The sequence below is a fragment of the Lineus longissimus genome, chromosome 9 (assembly GCF_910592395.1).
Source record: "Lineus longissimus chromosome 9, tnLinLong1.2, whole genome shotgun sequence".
Taxonomy (NCBI): domain Eukaryota; kingdom Metazoa; phylum Nemertea; class Pilidiophora; order Heteronemertea; family Lineidae; genus Lineus; species Lineus longissimus.
Genome location: NC_088316.1, coordinates 14,419,913 through 14,439,371, shown reverse-complemented (window position 1 = coordinate 14,439,371; position 19,459 = coordinate 14,419,913). Strand labels below are relative to the sequence as shown.

General features: G+C 39.8%; 1 protein-coding gene across 7 annotated transcripts in view; it reads right to left on the bottom strand.

Moving 5' to 3' along the window:
- LOC135493596 (myotubularin-related protein 6-like) overlaps positions 1-19,459 on the bottom strand; it is a 55,452-nt gene that overhangs the window by 9,763 nt on the left and 26,230 nt on the right. For 5 of the 7 annotated variants that reach the window (XM_064781055.1, XM_064781053.1, XM_064781051.1 and 2 more), the window contains exons 4-5: positions 18,649-18,669; positions 12,597-12,751 (exon numbers count right to left, since the gene is read on the bottom strand). In XM_064781055.1, coding sequence (XP_064637125.1) covers positions 12,597-12,751; positions 18,649-18,669 — 176 coding nt within the window. The remainder of the gene's footprint in view (positions 1-12,596; positions 12,752-18,648; positions 18,670-19,459) is intronic. The other 2 variants (XM_064781050.1, XM_064781054.1) reach the window with 1 other exon arrangement.

Below are 19,459 nucleotides of genomic sequence, written 5' to 3'. Positions count from 1 at the left end.
GAATCTTCAAGTGATAAATCATCTTGGTTGACAGTTTCCATTAAATTTCAGACGTAAATTTGCTAAAGTCATTCTGTTTGATTTCATGCGTACTCAATTGTCGAGACTTCACTGATTTGGTATGTTCGACTGGTGTGGCAGGTCAATTGCAGTTCTGCGTTTCGGTATTCAAATGGGCGAACTTCTGTGGGTAGAGGGCAGGGGGAAGAGGTTGGCAGAGCAAAGGGTGAAAAACAGAGAGTGTTTTTAGTACTTGGCACAGTGTTGAACAACTGCTGCAACTTTGATCTAGTGACAGGTTACCGGCAGTTCATTGAATGTTTCATGTGACCAGAAAGCGACATGCTTGCCTTGTCACAAGATCGCGTGCCAGCTATCCCTTTGAAGTCGCCTCGGAATACATTTAGAGACTGTCTGCGAGAAGTCTGATTCTCTTGCGACAGACGTGCATCAATTTCCACCAATTGTCACAACAGACTTATATGACAACTTCTCGGGTGCCAGCATGCCATAATTCTGACGCAGCTAGACGCTTATAAAGTTCCAATAGCACGCAATCCAAAGAAAGACCACAAATGTCGACCATTTTACTCTGAATAGATTCATTAGCATATTCTGATTGACCAAACTTTCTGTTTCGGAAGTTCCTAAATCCAATCGTACCTCATTCAGATTACTGTAGTGAAATGATTGATTTTCTCTGAAGGATGAGCTATTGGTGAAGATATTGTCAATCAAATCAGAATTAGGATTAAATAGGGATTTAAAGCGGATTCTAAAGTAATATTCTCATTGAATTGTCGGCCATTTTATAACAAGAATGTTTAGGTGAGATTCAGCTGCACTTCCACCTGATCGATAACACTGGCTACGAGTTTGTCTTGACTGTGATCAAATGTCCTAAAATGTGTCTTGGCTATTGTGCTGCTAAAGTTGGAGTCTGCAGTAACTCCATATTCCCACCAGTCCAAGTCACCCTGTTTCATTAAAGGGAAACGATACTATCTAATCAGGGAACCAATTCCAACATCACGATGCAATAACCAGGAGCTAGCTAGATCTCTCTTAATTAGTTTAACTTTTAATTGAATCAGACTAGAGTAGCTGTGATCTTGACAAGGGAGAAAATCAGCCAAAGGGTCCAGCACGGCACATCTATTAGCTTGAAGGAGTTTCTAATGAAGCTAGTAAACAAAGACAGTCACGTACAGTCCCAATCACAACTGACATCCCTAAATTCATGTGAGCTGCAACTTACCCAACCTTTTAAACAGTAGGATTGCCATACACGAAAGTGTTTTTCTGAAACCTATACACGGCAATATGCCTGCAGCCAGTTTACGCAGCACCAGAGCGTTGGTATAAGACAGCTTAATAGGCAGAGCAGAGGGTATGTCAATTGTGACTGGGACTGTACTCTCACCTCTGACTTTTACCTAATGAAGAATGAAGGAGTTAATTTAATTAAATCAGAATACTTGATTGGATTTGATTGAAAACGGCAGACGCAATCGATCAATCCAATAATGGCACTTGGCTGCACACGTCAATGATCTACATGTAGGAGGTAAACATCCAAATTGAGGGTTAAATCTATTATCCTTGATCACAGGGGAAGACAACTTCATCAAGTTCACCCTGATGAAGATCACGCATACCAACAACTCGATACCTTACTGAATTAAAACCAACATATCATTGAACCGGAATTCTCTTGGGAACAAGTGCTTTACTGATTAATCTAAATTGTAGAAGAAGTCATGGAAATCACACAAATTCTGAATAATAGATTGGATGAATCATCATTAGATGTTTCCCTGGTTCATCCCAGCACCCTAATGTGTGAGAGGATTTAATGATGTAGATAATAGATCGATATTTCACAATGCCGATTGGAAAGGCTACATGATCAACATCTCTTCATTTCAGAGTTGTGTATTGGATCTCGATGTGATCCTGACCTTGACCTGTACATGAATCGAATTGCAAAACTGATTATCAGAAATTCAAGGGTTTTTCGTCTTGGATAATATCTGTTTGAAGCAGTGCGGAGAAAGACCTCGCTGATGATGTCAAGATAGAACTGTGGTGAAATGGAGGATAACCTGAAGACTACACCCAGATTTGTAAGAGTTTGATGCTGATGCCATATGCTCCGTAGTAGAAGTCATGGAAAGCTGTAGACCGGTAGCTCCAGACTTCACCGACTATGACACCAAGCGGTCAGCGTTTGCATCTGTTCACTACATTAGTTTCTAACTGGGATGCTAACTCCACACCCATTTCCTGAATGCTGCATCCTTTGTTCCTCAATGTCAAGGTCAGGCTCCTCAATGTCAAGGTCAGGCTCGTCAATGTCAAGGTCAGGCTCCTTAATGTCAAGGTCAGGCTCCTCAATGTCAAGGTCAGGCCAGGGAAAGCATCATACGTAACCAAGCTATGGATTTCGTGGCCTAATTGCTTTGGACCAAAAGCTTGAAACTCTGACAAAATGAAGAGAAAACACAACCGCAGTCTTTCTGTTGACAAGGACAGAGCCTTGCTTCTAATGATGGTTTTGAAGCTGCTGCACCTCCCTGGAGAGGTATGGGGAACAAACACATCTGATGCCAAATCTCTTCAATCTATTTAATCAGACCAGGACGTGCCTCCTCAGGTCCGCGGAAAGTAAACAATGGTACATGCCTCAAACGGCAATGAGAGAAAGATATAGACTCGAAGAAGAGAATATGAGATGTGTCAACACCAGAACTACAGCAGAGTATGAAGCTGGTTGCCTAACATGATTTCATCCACAGATCCTTGGAGAATTGGTACAAAGCCTATTCCAAAACTGGACTTAGCCATTCTTGAAGTCGGGCCTTGAAAGAGAATGGTATTGGTAAGTCCCTGTAGGCCTTTTTTCAGATGTACCATCCCCAGCCAGAGGGGGAGGGGGAATTACAGCCTTCAAATGTAATCAACAACCTGAAGATCTCTCATATATATCACACTGGGGGTAAATTACTAGCTTCAAAAGTAATTAACAACTTGACGATTTCTTATATTGGAAAATTCAAAGCTAACAGTCAATACTTAAATCACTGATTACACGCAAGGCAATATTAAACTTCAACCAAACATTCTTCTATTACCCTCCTCAAGATTGAAATCAATCGACGCAAAAAGTAATAACATACTTTGAAGCGGGTAATTTGCGACGTACTAGCATTTTCAAATCACACCTGATTGGGAAGCGATTTAATCAGCAACACCCAATTAAATTCGTGTATCGGATTCTGGGACCGTAACAGTAATCACATCTAGTAGGTGAATCAGGATGGTGAAATATCAGGGATCTACACTTTTAGCCCAAAGCGTGATCCCCACTTGTCACCACCTTCCAACACTCTGCGCTTTAAAAAGACAAAAGAGGTCATTTCCTAATCACATCTTCCTGTTTTAGTCCCAAATGTGTTGTCACATTTCACTTGGAGAGCATAATGCGTTAGTCAATTAAATGATCGTAAACTTCTCTCGAAGTGGTGATATACCTGATGAAGTGAAGAAATCGACAATGGCTTGTCAGTCGTTAATGACCTGGCGAGCAACTGCTCAAGATATCGGTTCAAGGTCATCCAGTTATTCGATATTCAAACGAGGCAGTGAAAGCAACATGTTCAGCCTCTTGAGGACAACTGGAGTAAATTTCATTTTGGCAATTGCCCGTGACTTTGAGTAGAATTGATAACTCTCATAAACGGTGCCATGAAATCAAGGGACCTTTCACAGTCAGCAAGGTAGTTCTCTTTACGACGTACTGGTTGTTATAAAATGCTCAGAGATGCTATACCAAATAAGATGCAAAAGCCCTACAATAGCCATAACATTTTATCCATGGCCACAAGAATGAGTAATCGCAGCATGACTCCCTTGGCGGCTAATTAGGTGGATAATGTCCTGGTTAGTTTCTTTGATGGATCAGCGGCCAGGGATGTGGAATGACCGAGGGATGGAGAGAATACCGATCATGTCCAATATGGCATCACTATTCTACGTCAATGTGTAGGAAATTACCAATGGAGGCAGCTATTCCTGTTAATAGGAGGTGTTATCTTGTTGACATTGACCTCATAGTATAGGATATGGGCCATTGTCAGGCTTTCATCTGAAGGAGACTTACTCAAAAGCACAACTCGGGCAGTTGTCGCTGGAGCAGCCTTAGCTGACAAGGCATCCAGGAGATGGGAAATTCCGAAATAGAAGCTAGACTAGATTAGCCTTGGACAGAACTGCATCTAGAAGAAGGAAACTCTGAACTCAAAACAACTGCAACACATTCCCAGGCCTGGAGTCGTACCTGGGTTGCGAAGATGGAGGCACAGATCTTAATAACTTTATAACTAGATCGAGACACAGACCTACACCGTGACATATTCACCACAAGTTGATCAGGTGCAGTCTCGTGATGTATTGCTAAAAAACCGCATCCTTTTTGATAAAACATGATCTCCTATGAATTAGCTCGACTAACTGTCATCTGCTTTGTCTCGCACAACCAATTACAGAAAAAAACTCTGATAAAGGAAACGATTTCGTTCCCAGATAATGTCCCCATCAGATGATTCGTCATATTGACAAGACCTAAGAGAATATCTAAGGAATATCATTGGCTTGGTTTGAAGGTTCCACTATCACAAGCTATAGAAGTTCAAAAATCAATGTTTTTCAAATTTTTGTCTATAAACTACAAGACTTCATCAGGCAAGCTCATCAAAGCTCATCATCTTTCTCCCAAATATAGCATCACAGGCGAAAAGAAAGTTAAGATCACATTAACAACAAATATCTCATTTTAAGTATAAGCTATCAGGAGACAAAACCAATTCATCACTTCTGCCCTTCTTTTGGTGATTATGATGCACAGCGCATAGGAGGTGAGGAATAAAAAGGTTCATCATCAATTATCAACACAGATAACACATTTATCTCGGTAGTTGACACGTCGGGGTAGACAAGGGCATGAGCTCATTATCACGATGCACTTAAGTCAGGCGTGGGATTGAAATTCTCTAGTGTGGACGGATTCCGAAAGTAACTCTTGTCATTTTCCTCTCCCCCAAATACTCTGTCATCAGGACCAGCAGCGTTGATCAAAGTTGTAATAAACAACAGTTACATGCTGGAAAGAAATTTTTAAATAGATGATTCAACATGTTCAAATGTCATTATTCTTGCCAATGTTTACAAATTCTCCCCAATCTCTATTATGGTGACATCAGAATAACAGGACTATTTATCTTTATCTCCTTCAAACAGAGCTCACCATCGGAATCCCTTCGCCACAATCTGAGAGGGACGCTGCACCACACAGTGAACAATCCAGGTTTATACCTCCCTAAGGCAGCTTTCCTCCATTTGGTGGTGATGAGATTGCTCTTGGTCAATTGATCAATTCTTTGAGTTTATAATCATCATCACCATGCCTTGCCGCCAACTCATGACTCCACGTCCCATACATACCATTGGCAATCACTTCAGCATACGGAGTGATGACCGTACATTTGAGATTCTACTCAGACAAACTGAAATGCCATAGGCCACATCTGTGGTGACTGGTTTAAACACCAATGAGACGCCAACAGTGCAGATCCACACCGGATGATCTGTTTATTTAGTATGACCAATGACACATGACAACAGATATGATTTAGGACTCATCAACAAGCAATAATGTGTATCACCCAAGCAAACAACACGGACTGGATATGTTGATAGAGTCAAACCATTTGCTGTAAACTGCCGTAAGGGGCTGAGTTCAGTTGTGGCTGCTATCCTCTAGATTCTGCCAAAAGCAAAAAATCTCAAAGGGTCCATTGCTCAAATGGCATGCTGTGTTCCTTCCAAATGGTATGAGGGACTGCTTCTTCTTTCTGTCTAGAGACATGACATTGTTGACAAAGAACAACAAAAGCATACAGAATCGTGCCTTATCTGCTGGAGCAAAAGTTGGTCAAGTCAGGAAGGATGATGTGTCTGTCTCGGCGTTCATCTTTATCTCTATTGTTGAGGCATTATTTTTCGATAGCCAACTAGAGGCTAAAACGAAGAAGAAAGGTTCCCTCTTTTTTTTTTAAGGTGAGACATTGTACACATGTATTGTCAGTAGTCGAGAATTCTGTCTGTCGACCTTTCAAGAACTTCCCCACCATAATGTGAACAGTGCTATCAGTATAGCTTTGAAATGATGGATACAACTTAAGCCTTAAATGTCATTTCTGTTTCATTTTTTTACCATCCTCCTATTGAAAAAGTGTGAAAACTTGTTCATATCCAAGAATATGTTGATAATAGTTCAAACATAACCCTGACGCAGTATCAAGAACTGTCATAGAAGATTGTCAGCTATCGTCTTCTGCATCTTAAATACTCTATCGTCAAGAGCAAGATTGTATATCCATGTCAATGTGGATTAGTCACAAGGAGGGATCAAGGTTACTGACAAGGAAAATGGAAGCAAAGTGAAAGGATTCAAACTTGATTCGTACCAGAGCAAAATTTGTTATTGCATATTCAATGATAATCTATACATCCTTGAACTCGTTTCCCCAATCTATTGGAGTGAACAGTCTGGAAACCGATTATGATAACCAATATTTGAGCAATCACTCCTGCCTTACAAAACTAATTTCCTGCTAACGATAATTACCCTGTTCCCAAGCACAATGCGCTACAATCAGAGTGAAACTGATAACTGAACCTTAGACTATCAAGAGAACCCACTACTACCAGACATGTCATATAAGACAGAAACCGCCACTCTCTACATCATCCGTAGCCCCCGAAGTGAGCAGACATGCCAGATGCATTCCTTTCATTAAGGAGTCATCAAAGTGGAGAAAGTGGCTTGATTTGATCGTAGAATATGTTGGACCAATTGATCAGAGACCGCGATGAAATTAGGCAGAGTTCCTTCTATCGTGACGACTGGAACATGTCGCAATAAATCAGAGAGATCATCTCGTTTCCGTTCAGTGAATGTTACTATCAGGCATTGGACATGGGCAATTATGCCTGGTTATCCCCATGTGGTAGAGAGCAGCAGTGGTTAAACAACCAACAGCACATAAAGGCGATTTCGCATGGCCAGTGCTTTAGTCTCCTTACATTTTCTCCGCCTGAGCAAATGTACCTTCTCATTACCTGTTTGAAAGTCTGGTGCAGATCAGTTAGAGAGATTTGCCCTGATGAACATGTGGAGGGCATGGAAAAGGGTTTGAATCAGAAACTCATATATGACTTGATTAATCATCAATTGCTTTGATACCGACTGTGGTGCTGGGAGGGCAACAATATTGCTGAACCAAAATTTGTTTAACTGGCAGAAACCATGATTGGAGAACATATTTCACCAAATCACTGTCATTTCGAATCGCCTTAATCTTTTGTGTCCCTAAAAGAGGGGCACTGTCCATCAATTTGGCCTCACAAACGACTGCAAATGAATATACCGCAACAAAAAGCAAATCTGCTTAGTAATCCTACTCCCATCCTTCTTTCCTCACCTCATCACATAAATGAGAAATAGGCATAAGAACGTGATAGACAGAAAATATAACGGGGAATATAGTCTTGGATTAGCAACCATCGGAACACATTAGGTGATTACTTCTCCGTATTGACTATCTATGATACCACTCCTCATAAATACTCCGCCTCAATATCATTTTTCATTGCCCAGCAATCCCCCATATTCTATCTTCTCTTAGCCAGAAGATGATATCATTAATTTTATATACGACTCTCTGATCCATCAGTAGGCCACAACAAATATTTGTTTCTTTGGTCACTGGGCCAGACAAAACAGGATTTCTCATCTTTTTGGGGCAGTTTCTTCAACACGTCAACAATTTTTAAACAGAGATTTAGGGATAGAGCACACAATGATTCAAACTTTATCAAACCATGTTGCTGAATTTCTCCTGACACCAAAATGGTATTTTTCAAAAACATGACTTTCTGAGAGCTGCTTTGTACAGCATAATCATTATAACTCTGCTGCTCAATCCACTCTGCAGGCACTCCAGCAGAAAGAAAGTGGTATCACATGCAACTTTAATAGCCATCTCTCTCCCACACACTAGGATTCATGTTGAAACTGAGATAATTAGTTTGTAAAAGAGATCATAAAATCCTTTGATGAGGAGTTTAGGGGTTGAAGCTAATCAAAGACTCTACTTATAGCAGCATTCAAAAGCAGGACGAAAAGGGTACGCATGTGGTTCTTTGAGAAACTGTTAACCCGGCAATGTTCGCGCCCATTATATTTCGCAATTTTGTGAAATTTCAACTTTTGTGTAACTTTCAGTTTAATATTTTGAAAACCCTGTAACAGAAATTTGAGTTAGATTTTCCTTTTTCGCTGCCACACATTTTCACCATTACCTGTGGAAATAGGCACACAAAACGTTCCGGGCCGAATTTACGAAGGGTGTTTGAGAGTTAGACGCGTGTAAATTCTACATAATCAGTTTCAGGGCCTAATGCGGTTTTCATGAAGAAACCCTGCAAGGCCCTGACTCTGTCTATTCAGACATTAAACGCTGTTTTAAGCAAACACCCTTTGTAAATTCGGCCCTCCTAGTTTACAGTATCTAAAGACTAAGATTCAAGAACTTTTTTCAGCCTGATTCTGTGATGAAACCATCTTGGATGAAGCAGCAATCATGTAAGTGGGGAGAAGTGGAGTTGGTCTGAGGAGGGAGATTGTGACATCCAAGAGTATTGCTCGATAAAAAGAGCACGGTGAGATGGAGAGCAAACCTCTCAATCAACTATGATATCTGACATTCGCACAAAGGATGCTAAACGAAGCAAGATTTGATATCAGGTAAAGAATTGGTCTATAAGTAATCCGAGCCATTCCCACTAATGATGATTGAACACAGTTTACAAGACATTCACCATAAATGTTCAATAAATGTAGGCGTATCTTCAAAGAAAAATAATCTAGATTGTTGGTATTACCGGTATGACTATCATTATTTTCTCTGATCTGGATAATACAAAGTAGTATGGAGCAAATTAAGACAAAGTTGATAGTGTTGTACGGCAATTCATTACCTTTTTTTAAAGATAAACTTTTTTTATCAATCATATAATTGGCCAAATGATCGGAAAAAAACGTTTTTGGGGAGTTTTTTCAACACATTATCTGTAAGACAACGGTCATATATCACTTTAACGAGAATTTTAGCCATCAGGTGTATAAACTAATGGATCGAGCTTTCCTCTTTGATGAAAAAATTGAAATGGCCAATTCTTTTGCTCACAATCAGAATACATCAATTCTCATAAACAATACCATTGGAATCTCATGATCAAACATAATTTTTTATACAAAATTAATCATAACCAAAAGAAACTAGAGACGACAAGACGGCAAAACGAAAATGGCCATCGATCAAGCAAATCTTTTCGGCCATCCGATAAGGAATTGATTTACATAAATAATATTAATGGAATCCCATTGAACATCAATACTCTAGAGTAGGATATTGTTTTTATTGATAACGTTTAATAAATGTAGGGTTGCAGGTGTCAGATGATGGATCTTAGTTTTCCATTAAGAAGAGGTATCAATGCTAGAATCCTGCTGCCTAATGTCGTGATAGATTTCTTTTTATGTCGACAGTGTCCATAAAGGAAAGAATTCAAAATAAGATTTTTGCCATTGCCATTTATCTTGAAGATTTGTCAAAAAGGGAAGAGCTCATGCACTGACAGACCATGCCGCAGGTCGAAGTGATAAGGTTAGCTTTTGAAACACCAGATGTCACCACATTCAAATTTCGGCAAACTCATTACACAGGACTGGACCTGTCACAAAACGACTTCAATACATGCAATCTGGTGACACAACCCCCACTGTGTCATTCTTAACAGGCATTTTTTTCTTTTCCTTGCGCAAAAGAGTTCCTTTCAAACCATTTATACCAAAGACACAGCAATGTTACAAGCTAACGAAAGCATATTAGATTCAAATGAGATATTCCGCGGCCGCAGAAACACGTCCTTACGGCATTGACTCCGTTAGCACCGGAAATTGGTGTAATGTCCCCGGTTGCGAAAGAAAGACCCACGTCTTTATCATATTTGTGCACGAATGATGAAAAACTCTTATTCTGCAATAGATTATTCTTAATGGACATTCCCTGCGGAACGAAGAGGACTATCGGAGGTAGCAAGGACTGGTATTGGAAGGAATCGTCCACAATCTGTGACCGTTGACGACTTGTTCTCATAAATCATGTAGAAATGATGACGTTTATGCAGATGGCTTGGGTTTCATCTGCTAGGGGAAGTCGACTTCTTATTATGACACAACAATAACGAACGGCAGAAGGTTTATTGCAACAGTATATTGTGTCTGGATGTTTTCTTGACAGCTTTAGCACAGGGCTTCCGCTTTGAACCGGGACGATTTCCGGTTCTCTTAACGGTGACTTGGCTGGCATTGATGACAGCCAGGGGAGATTTTCGGGGCTGTACTAGTCGATATGAGGGACCATAACAGCATCTCAAAGGTGGGTCTCAAATGGAAAGAAGACGAAAAGGAGGGCGACCAGAAATCAATGAAGTCATCAGAGAACATTCATGTAAGAGCAGCAGACCATTGGGCTGTCCTGTGGGGAAGAGCATGAGCTGACTGTGACCTCATACCCTGCTCCAAACATGAATTAGGAAAGTGGACCGAATACCTCTTAGAACTCTGCACAAGATTGAGACAAGACCGCAGAAATGATTAAAATGTCAAAACCAACTAACTCTCTCTTAAATCATTTAGCGATTCAGTTTTTGAATAAAAAAGATATTCTTTATACCGTAAATATCGATGGATCAAAGTCGGAATTGGATCCAAAACAACTCGTGCATGGAAAGTCACAAGCATGTCTGAGAACATATTATAAAGGGTAGAATCATTTATCATACCATAATGGAAGTCGCAGAAGAGAATCCCAGTTGATTGATGGGATAATCGAACAGAAATAAATCACATAAAAGAACTTTTTATTGAGATTAGTTTAACTTTGCTATTATGGCCGAGAAGGAATTTCGACTACCTGCTAACTTTTCAACTCGCACTTAATTACTTTTGCAAATGTTGAAACAGGAACATCTGAGAAATTTCCCAAAAGACATCAGTACAATTAAAGCTGGCATAACTTCTTTGTGTGATTGGCTGATTTTTTGAAACCATGTCTCAGCCTGACAAGATTATGCGGAGATGTGACAGCAACTAATTTCAAGACGGCACATCTTGGAGCATTCTCTGTGGATTATTTTTCAAATTAAACCGGCACATGCCAAACAAAGACAGCATTTCTTTTGACCGAAATAATTGAAAAACTTCACTCAACAGTGTGTCACTACATTCTGACAACTTATTTTGTGGTAGGAAAGTCCTTTATGGACATAAATTTGACTTGAAATGAAAACGTTGCCTCCTGTGCCAAGTCAGCAGAGCTTCAGAGTGTTCCCACATGGAATTGTACTCTAGGGTTCACACTAGATATAAGGCCTTTCTACACGAGGACAGTTGGAACCAGCTTCGAGCCAGCTCGAGGCGGGTCAGGATAATTTTTACCGTGTAGAACGAAATAGAACCGTCTCCAAGTGACCTGACCCGAGGCGCGTTAGCACTGCAGTCTCGAGTCACTTGAGGCAGGTTGGAGCCACTTCAAGACGCTTAATCTCTCGTGTAGAACCGATCTGGCCTCGAGTCACTTTGCGCACGGTACTAAAATCGAGTATTGCGCACCGAAAGAAGAGTCACATGCGCCACCATGCGACGGGTTAGTGATTTAAGTGGCCTGAACTGACCTGGGGCCGGCGATTTGATCCGTCTCCGTGTAGACAGCGCAAAGCCAGTTACAGGTGATCTGGCTTCAAGTGGCTCGAGGTGAGGAGGGCTAAAACCGTCCTCGTGTAAAAGCAACTATAATCAGCAGTGTATACTGTAGCCAAAGGGCTTAACATTATCAACTGGGCTAATTACATGTAGGATTGTGATATTTCTCATTTTGGCCCCAAGCTGAAAAATATTGCCAAGGAGAGAGATATTGAGCCGTAAATAGATCGATGTCTGATTTCCAATTTCCAAAGCAATATATCCAAAATATATATGGCTGGTGTCAATTGTGTTATAACAGCTGTATCGTATAAAAGTAAGAGGCAGCAATATATCCAAAATATATATGGCTGGTGTCAATTGTGTTATAACAGCTGTATCGTATAAAAGTAAGAGGCAGCAATATATCCAAAATATATATGGCTGGTGTCAATTGTGTTATAACAGCTGTATCGTATATAAGTAAGAGGCAGCAATATATCCAAAATATATATGGCTGGTGTCAATTGTGTTATAACAGCTGTATCGTATAAAAGTAAGAGGCAGCAATATATCCAAAATATATATGGCTGGTGTCAATTGTGTTATAACAGCTGTATCGTATAAAAGTAAGAGGCAGCAATATATCCAAAATATATATGGCTGGTGTCAATTGTGTTATAACAGCTGTATCGTATAAAAGTAAGAGGCATTTATTAATACCTACCTCATAGTCTTTATTGATATGCGTGAGCACCCAATTCTCGTTTGGTACCCCCATCCGAAGGTATTCAGACTGAAGATCAAAGAAGTCCCATCCATACGACTTGGGTGTGGTGAGCTCAGGGTTCGTGTAGTGGAATGCATACAGGTCTTCCAAAGCTAAAATGATAAATACGAACAATTTGTTAGATATCGATGACGCTAATTGCTTTTTATGGAATAGCTGGATAATGCTTCAAGCAAATTGGATTCTGTGTGCAAAAGTTCAAGCAGATACAGACTGATAGACTGATGATATGTTGGTAAGTTGGCCTAATACATGAATGCGACAGACCCCTCCCATCGTAGCGTGACAGCGCTGCAGAAGATGGATTATAGTTTCTGTCTCGTTTCAATTAACTCATTCCCTGATTAATTATCCACAAAAGCGCCTCTCGGGAATAGATGAATTGCCAATGGACAGTTGACATGTTTTGGTGACAAGTATTGAATCGACGCTAAAGAGGAATCGACATGGCTACGCGCAAATGGCCTCGGAAGAGTTGAAGGGCAACAGAATTGGAAATGGTTGTCAACACTGCCAAGTGACCCTCAGGTCATCAAAGAATGTTATCACCTTTTACCATATCCGTTATGAAAACTATGAAACACAGAACTTTGCTGATAACATCCAAGAACCCAAGGCAAGAGATGTAACCAATGGTACCAAACTCCTTTACGGAAACATTAGTAGAGGAGATATCTAGGCACGGACAGGCCCTCCTCTTCTTATTCAACTAGCTCAAGTCCAGCTAAGATGGGAACATTTTCCAATGACATCTGAATGCTCCAAGCAAGAGAAAGTAAACATCTTAAACCTTTTCAAAAGCCAATAGAAGAACAAAGTTTGTTTCAGTTGGAAGAATCCACTTTTCCCTAGGAATAGCCAATCTGGTGTCTAAGATATTATTTTTCTTACAAATTCTAATATCTTGCTTGTTCTCTGGATATCTCCATATCTCTAGGCAAACACCAATATCCAATATTAGAATAAGATTTCTGGTCACAGACATCCTAGAGAACCGGTGGTTGGATTTCTCACCATAATATCCTCATCCGCTTTTCTTTACGAAAGATGTTGTTGTCTTTTAAAGCAAAACAGAACTTAGCCCTAGATCAGGTTACCAGGTGCTTCATATTGGTTTATCGGCTTAGTTAGAGGATGAAATAGTGACAACAACTCGATGATAAGTAGGTCAAGAAACATGTGCAGATGAATCACAAGCCTTAGGCATTTGAATATCAAACCAACAGCCCGTCAAGTTCCCTACCCGATCAGGTCACCTTCCCAACCCCCATAAAACCACCTCTGCATGCTGAATCCAGTAAAAGTAAATTGAGGGCTAAAGTAGTAAAATAATCAATCAATTTACCTAAAATTTCAAAGACAAGGAAGCCATATCGCGTATTGATAACTCGATCGGTTTTTCTTTGCTAAGTGTTGATTTCGCCTTGGGGATGAAGAAACCTTTCAATTATAATGGAATATTTAGATATTCAACTTAATATTGACTTTATGATTCGTTATCGGATGCCAAAAATAGCAGAGCAAAGTTTGAGCCAGACACTTACTAGAACTTTCTCGAATCGGTGAGTGGCATACATGCCTCCTTTAAAAAATGTCCTTTTTTTCTATTTTAAAAAGCCTCAGCCATTGTCATAATTACAGCATAGCTTTCCAACTATTACTTTTGTGCCTTGATAATAATTTTTGCAATTCGCAAAAACTTCATTCCATTTAGTACAGGTTCCACACAGCCGCCAAGGACAAAAAGTCCAAGAATGTTCCACAAGCTAACAGCAGGCCTCGGAAAATCTCACCATCCCATCTTTTTTTCCAAAACAACTCAAACAACTCAAGTCCTGCTGAAAAACATACAAACATTACAAACTAACCGCAAATAGGTTGAAAACCAACAACATAACCTGTATATTGTTTACCAACAAACATCAATCACTAAGCTATATTGATTTCATGGCTCAAGGCGGCACACAATATGATACCCAACACTTTATTCTGGACTCATATTGAAATCTATAATATTGATAAGGTACACATTCAATATTTCTACAAGAAATGGGAAAGAAGAAATTGTTGACATCACACCTCCAGTACCAATTAAGAAGAAACTGCCGATTGGGCGAGTCTGTTTCCAGAAGTGTTCTAATAAATGAGGCAGGAAACAAGTAGTTTGTAGTTAGGCCCCCCTCCCAAGAAATCTGAACCGCAGAAAGAAATTTTTACAGCCATTCTCATCAATGCTTATGACAGCAAAGTCACTGAATACAACCAATTACATTACCATTGATCTCATCCACAAAACACAACACATCGTAAATAGACTGATTGCATGTCAAAAATTGACGTGATCCACCCCACATACAAAACATCATGATAACACGAAAATCCGTAAATACTCCTAGAGCTGATACTGTATCACTCCCACTGATGCAGAAGATCAATTATCTGCAGGATTATTCAAATATTTACCATCAACATGACCCGTGCTTGTTTTTGATTGTATCATTCTTTCCGCTTTTATAAATAAGCCATCAATACGACATCACATTGGTTTTCCACCTCTCTGCTACGTGAATTTGTAACAGTCGCGTAATTTGATATGAACTTTGTTATTCACTGTTAATCTCGTTGAACTGTTTACCTATATTTTTAGAGGAGGTAATCAGTCGCATGAAAATGTACGTGCAGAAATCTCGAACACGCAACTGTCCTCAATCTAATCAGTTTGGAAAAAGCTCCATATTGCCTCTGAAAAGAAGGCTGGCAATCCTCATTGGAACTACTTCACTGTGCTGGTTGTACATTGCAGTTCTGAGGGTACAAAGGAATGATCTTGATCAGAATTGACAGTCTACAATTTAGCCATTTGTGGCAATTGGCGGTCCAAATTTCATTAATGGGAGAACTCGTAATGGAATCAATTGGGTGTATGTATGATAGCTGTTCGAAGCCAGTACACTCCTTATTTTGATCTATAAGGTAATGACAGTGCCAGACAGACATCACTTTGATTAAGAAACATGATGGGAGTTATCATGTCTAACATTTTCAAGGAGGCCACCTGCCTTAATTGGCCAAAAAAATCACTAATGATCATGATAGACTTCATATTTTAATCACTGAGGTGAGAGTGACTGTGACACCATAGCAAATGGCAAACATCTAAGTAATCTCTGGTCATTTCTCCAGCCCCAGCAAGGCTTTTCCTGCAGCAATCAGAATCTTAACCCTCTCACAAATCACACCAAATCTGATAGTCAAGGTGTATGATGCTATTTGGTGTCTAGAATTCCTCCCAGTTTATATCTCCTTTGATCTATCGCAGCCATTACTAAACCACCAATGGCCACGTGTAAGTGATCTATTCCATCAATTTGGCAAGTATGGTCGTAGATTGGAGATATTTCAGATAAATCAGCCGTGAAATTAGCCAATCTCCTCAGAGGAGCATAAGAGCTGCTTAGTTTGCTCAAGACTCTGAAACAATTACCCTGCTGGCCCCATCATCATTTCTCCTTTCACTTCCAAGTGCCATTTCAAAAGCAATGCGCCAACCAAAAAGTAAACAAATTTATCACTAAAAGTTAGACAAAGGCAAGCTGATCTATTGCTTTTTGGTTGAACCCCAATATTTGGAGCCCAGTCCTTTCCTCAATAACCGTCAATCTAATTTGAATTGAACCTATCTCTTTCTCCGTGTCCAATAAAAAAGTGGGAAGTCAAGAAAGCCAGTATTCTTTAGAATTCCTGGCAAGGTTTTCTTTAGTATTTTTCTATTGGTGACAGACTTAGAGATTATGTTGGCGACAAAAACATCAAAAGATCTGAAAAGAATATCAGAAAAATTATGGACGTACGTGTTCTATGATATCGCGATATAAATAGAGATTGTCGCAATGGGATATATTGGAGATGAGGTTACACAGCATCTTCTGGAACTGACCTTGCATGAAAACATCAGGGATTTGCAGCCAGGAATAGAATGGTAAGAGGAGAAATAGCCTACGTGCCACCACTGCACAGACTGATGCGATCGAATTCTGATGCCAAGTATCAGAATTAGGCTACTATCATGCATTGGGGTAAAACATCATCTCTTTGGGAATAAAATATCATGTCACGAGCAATACTGGGTTAAAAAATTATCAAGTCATATGTTGCTGAGGGAGACGTATAGCCTCCTTAACCTTGGCTGGCAACCTGGGATGGAAAACTGTGATATTAATCCTCCCCAGGATTGTTGAATAGGCATTTTGGGGTGGACAGGAAAGCTGGTGGCATGATGCAAAGACGATTAAGTTCCTCAAAGGTATAAATGAATGTCATTTCCCAGGCACGGCCGGTGATCTTGTTAAAAAGCGATCACCAAGAACTTGTTCAGCATAGCGTAGAAGTTTTAAACGTGCGACACCAAGAGTGCAACAAATCATTATTATAAAATTGCCTTTCAACATTGTTCAAGCAACAGTCTAGAAACTCCTCATGTCTATCATCAAATATTAAAATCTCAATCATATTCGAAAGCCAAGGGGAAAAGGAAAAATGACTTTCATTTCTTGATTTCTGACTGATGAAATATAGCCTCTGACGTTTCATACGTCCCACATGTCCCAGGGTAGAATGGCAGCTAGACCAAACAATTTTGCACAGACAAGAAGGCCTGAAAACATCTATTGACATCGACAGATTCGACATATCCAGTCTTCAACTAGCCTATAGTAGTACTTCTAGTCTTCTTTTCCTTCTTCTTTTTCTAAAAACAACGCCTACTACTTCAAGTTTCAGCATATCAAAGCACAGACAAGAAAGTCTTCAATATGATGATACTAAATGTCTCGAGACTAAAGACAAAATCCTCCAGCTCTCAAAGAGCTAGAATACTGCAACCCTGGGGTCTTCAAAATTCAATCCTTTCTAATCTCAGACAGATTAAGTAGTACTGAAATATCAAGAGAGATACCCAAGAGACTGATTATGATTTGAAGCAGAATTTTAAAGTTTATTTGAGATATCTCAATGGGTTCTGCTGGGTTACAGAGACATTTGAAGTGGTTAAAAGCTCTTTACTGAAGATGTTTTTTTCTCAGAACAAAATAGTGACAGAACACTGTGCAATAAAAAATCCTGGAAATTGGCATTGAAACAGTATTAACATCTACATCATCTTACCAGGACAGGGCCTCCATTTTTTCAAAACAAGCCGTCAGACTTATCAATAATTGACCTTAAGTAGAAACAAGAGTGATACACGCTATTGCCGTACATGATATTGCCATGTATGCCAAAGAAGAGCAACCCGTTAGTAGCTAAAGGAAAGGGCATTAGTAATGATCATGTACAAGGAGGGAATTTAGCCTTCTAAAGGGACATAGGCTTTATCATGCAGAAGGTGCGCTAACTTCTTTGTTGTTGTTGCCGTTGTTGTTGGTAAAGCCATGTAGCAACCCCCTCAATGATCCCCTTCATGACTTTTGCCCTTGTGTCAACAATTACATTTTAAGGTATGATATTGTTGACACCTTTCAGGATCCCAGATGTCAAGGCAGCTAGTTTGGTGCAGGCATGCAAAGTGAAGAGGACTGCATGCAAAAATATACTCAAGATGTCTAATATGTACAAATCAACTGTTTACATGAGATGCTGTTAATGTAAGGAACTGGGTCACCAAGAAACCCCGAAAAATGAGAAACTGTTTTACCAGTCACCATCAAATCATCCCCAAAAATAAAGATAAATTGACAAAAATATGCCTTGTATAAGCCACCACACCACACCATCCACTTCAAAGTGTGGAAAGGTGGTTTAAGAGAATGCAGACCATGGTAAAATAGTCATTTCCAAAAAATAATTGTTGTTTACCCAACACCAATTGTTACCAATGATAATTTTCAAGGATTCTATTTAAAAATCTTTTGGATTTTTCCGAAGCCTTATAGCATTGAAATTCTGATAAATGTATCTAAAGGTGCTAATTTCACAATGCGATAAAACTTACTTCTTGGGGTTTCACCTATTCCTGAAAATCAAGCACTAAATGGTTAGATTGGAATATCTAGCTAAAAGCGACATAGCCACCTTTTGCCCCCAGTTCAATATGACCAGAGTCTATGACTATGAGAAGTTTCTGACATTCTGAATATAAGTTGTCAAGAGAGTGTGCGTTGTGATCGATGGTGACTGATAATCAACCATGTTTCTCCTTCAAATGACACTATTTATCATGGAAATCTGAATATTTTGAAAACTTTCTGAGAGATATGATATCAGTGGACAGTATCCTGATATCATTGAATGGTATTCAACATCCATAATCTAATGTAAGTGCTAACAGCATTGATGGCGATAGATCAATCAGTTGTCTCGACACCAAACGATCACATCACAAAACTTTGCGAAGATCAATCGTGCTGAAGAGATTAGTGACTTGGAATGACACCAGTGATGTTGGTTCTAACTGAGTATTGACAGTGAGCCAATGTATCAATGTTACCACCTCAAGGATGTGGCCTGGTGGTGTCCGTAGGAGCCTGGGATCTGAAACTCCAGCAAGTGCCACAAATATTGCATTGGCTATTGGGAAAATGGCACTGATGATGTAGTCTGGCAGAGTGACATTGGTAAGGTCAGTTCTAATTCCTTACAAACATTGAGCTGTGGTGTCAATGTTTCCCCAAGGTTAGGCGCTGACATCTCAAGGGGCTAAAGTCAGAAACCTTTACAAGAAATGATACTGGTGATGTATTTCCTGACAGAGTAAGGAATCAATATTCCCCAGGCCAAGGTCGTGCCTGATGGTAGTGGTGTCC